Source organism: Rhagoletis pomonella, unplaced genomic scaffold, assembly GCF_013731165.1.
Source record: "Rhagoletis pomonella isolate Grant_MI unplaced genomic scaffold, Rhpom_1.0 Rhpom_scaffold_00001, whole genome shotgun sequence".
Lineage (NCBI taxonomy): Eukaryota > Metazoa > Arthropoda > Insecta > Diptera > Tephritidae > Rhagoletis > Rhagoletis pomonella.
The window spans coordinates 99,695,892-99,698,088 of NW_023458555.1; the positions used below are offsets into that span (position 1 = coordinate 99,695,892).

General features: G+C 51.3%; 1 protein-coding gene across 1 annotated transcript in view; it reads left to right on the forward strand.

Moving 5' to 3' along the window:
* The first annotated feature begins 207 nt into the window (after positions 1 to 207).
* Positions 208 to 2,197, forward strand: part of LOC118734762 — an 85,485-nt gene continuing 83,495 nt past the window's right edge. Inside the window, exons 1-3 of the mRNA XM_036464455.1 lie at positions 208 to 1,005; positions 1,075 to 1,300; positions 1,454 to 2,146. Coding sequence (XP_036320348.1) covers positions 208 to 1,005; positions 1,075 to 1,300; positions 1,454 to 2,146 — 1,717 coding nt within the window. The remainder of the gene's footprint in view (positions 1,006 to 1,074; positions 1,301 to 1,453; positions 2,147 to 2,197) is intronic.

Consider the following 2,197-nt stretch of genomic DNA (forward strand, 5'->3'; position numbering starts at 1 on the left):
GTAACCACTCCGTCGAATGCTGCGCCCGTGCGGTGCCAATCAGAGCACCGTTTGGATCCGGTCAAGATCCCAGCATTTGATGGTCAACCGGAAAACTGGTTGATGTTTAGAGACATTTTCGAATCATTGGTGCACAATCGCACCGATCTTGACGAAAGCTATAAACTCAGTCGATTGAGGCAATGTGTTGACGCTCAGGCAGTACACATGGTTGGTGGAGTATACACGGGGGGCTACAGCCAGCTATGGGCCGAGTTGAAAAGGCGATATGATAATCCTCGGCGCTTGGTTGAGTCGCACGTGTATCGGCTATTAGACTTGCCGGAACATCCAGTTCCAACGCAGCGCAACGTTCGCAAAGTTATCGATGTGGTGCGCAGTACTTTACCTGCCCTGAACGTGATGGGTCTGGCAACAGACCAATGGGATGCCATCGTTTATCCCATAGTCCTCCGCAAACTACCAACTCCGGCTGTCTCACACTGGACGGGTTTAAACCACGCCGAAACATTAATGCTGGAGGAGATCGAGACTTACGCGGATACTCTGAGATGCGACCCCAATGTGTCACTCCGACCGTCAACAGCGCGCCGTATGGCACAATCACATGTAGTTACCTCGAAGTCTCCGAACGCAACCATGAAATCGTCGCTGGCCTGTCCACGGTGCGCGGAACCACATCGCCTGTCAATATGTCCACAATTTCGAAAGTGCAGCTCAGGAACCTGCGACAACTGCAAACAGAAACACAACACCTTGTTTTGTAAGGCTTCTTCATGCAACGAGAAGTTACCTGCAACCACCAGTGCGGCAGCGCGACCAGCCCCCGCATTTGAAACATCTGTCGGCGCCATTACGCCACAGGTTTTGCCTCGCATAGATGCGGTGCAGTCTCTCCTGGCGCAATCTGAGGGGATCGTCCTTCTGGCCACAGCTAGAGCTCCACTTTTAGACAAGGTGGGGGAAGAAGTAGCCTGCCGTATATTATGCGACATGGGTTCACAGGTAAGCTTCATTACAGAACGATTACACAGAAGACGGTACCCGCTTACGGTAGAAGGAATTGGCTCTCAGAGGGTGACTTCGTCGCGTGGCCAGGCGACTCTGGTGATGCGCTCATACCACGATGCCACGTTTGAGTGCACCTTTGAAGCTCATATCCTACCACAAATAACTTCGGAGATTCCTGCGTCGCCAATAGACATTAACCACTATCAACATTTGCAAGACATACCACTAGCCGATCCCACGTTTCACACTCCAGGGAGCATCGATGTTCTCATTGGAGCGGACATTTGGGGTATGTTCCTCCTGGGGGAAACAATCACTGGTGGGTCTAAATAGCCGTGCGCCCTGTCCACCCGTCTGGGGTGGGTCATTTGCGGACCTGCGTTCCCACGCTGTACGTCGCTTCCAACTTTACGCGCGTTACCGAAATTCGCCGCGGAAGAAGAGCGACTAGATGAGATACTGCAACGTTTCTGGGAGCTGGAGGAGGTTGGCCGACCCCCAGCTGTTGACGACCTTAGCGAAGATATTTTCTGTAAAACGGTATCGCGCAATAGCGATGGCCGATACGTAGTACAAATCCCATTTTCACCGAATGCATCAGCTCTTGACAATTCATATGTCAAGGCATTTAACCAATTCCTCAATCTTGAGCGCCGCTTGAGTAATGATGATGAGCTACGTAACAAAAATATTCAGTTCATGCGCGACTATGAGGCACTCGGGCACATGGAGAAGATAACACCGCAACCAGGCGACCCATCCCAGGTTTATTATGTACCCCACCATGCCGTCACGTCGAAGTTCCGGGTAGTTTTCAACGCCTCTGCGAAGACAAGCAATGGCGTTTCCTTAAACGATACTCAGCTAGTTGGTCCGCCCGTCCAGAATCCACTTGCCGCCATTCTTCTCCGGTACCGTCGTTTCCGTATAGCTATCACTGCTGACATCGAGAAGATGTTTCGGCAGATCGAAGTTGATTCCAGACATAGATGTTGGCAGCAAATTTTCTGGCGGGAAAGCCCAAGTGATACTCTCGGTGTGTATCAGTTAACGACGTTAACTTACGGTATGGCTTGCAGTCCTTTCAATGCGGCACGCGTCTTGCAGCAGTGTGCCAATGAAAACCAATCAGCAGGTAGGTGCAAACCGCCACTCCAATCCGAACTTTCGGAATTGATAAGTACCT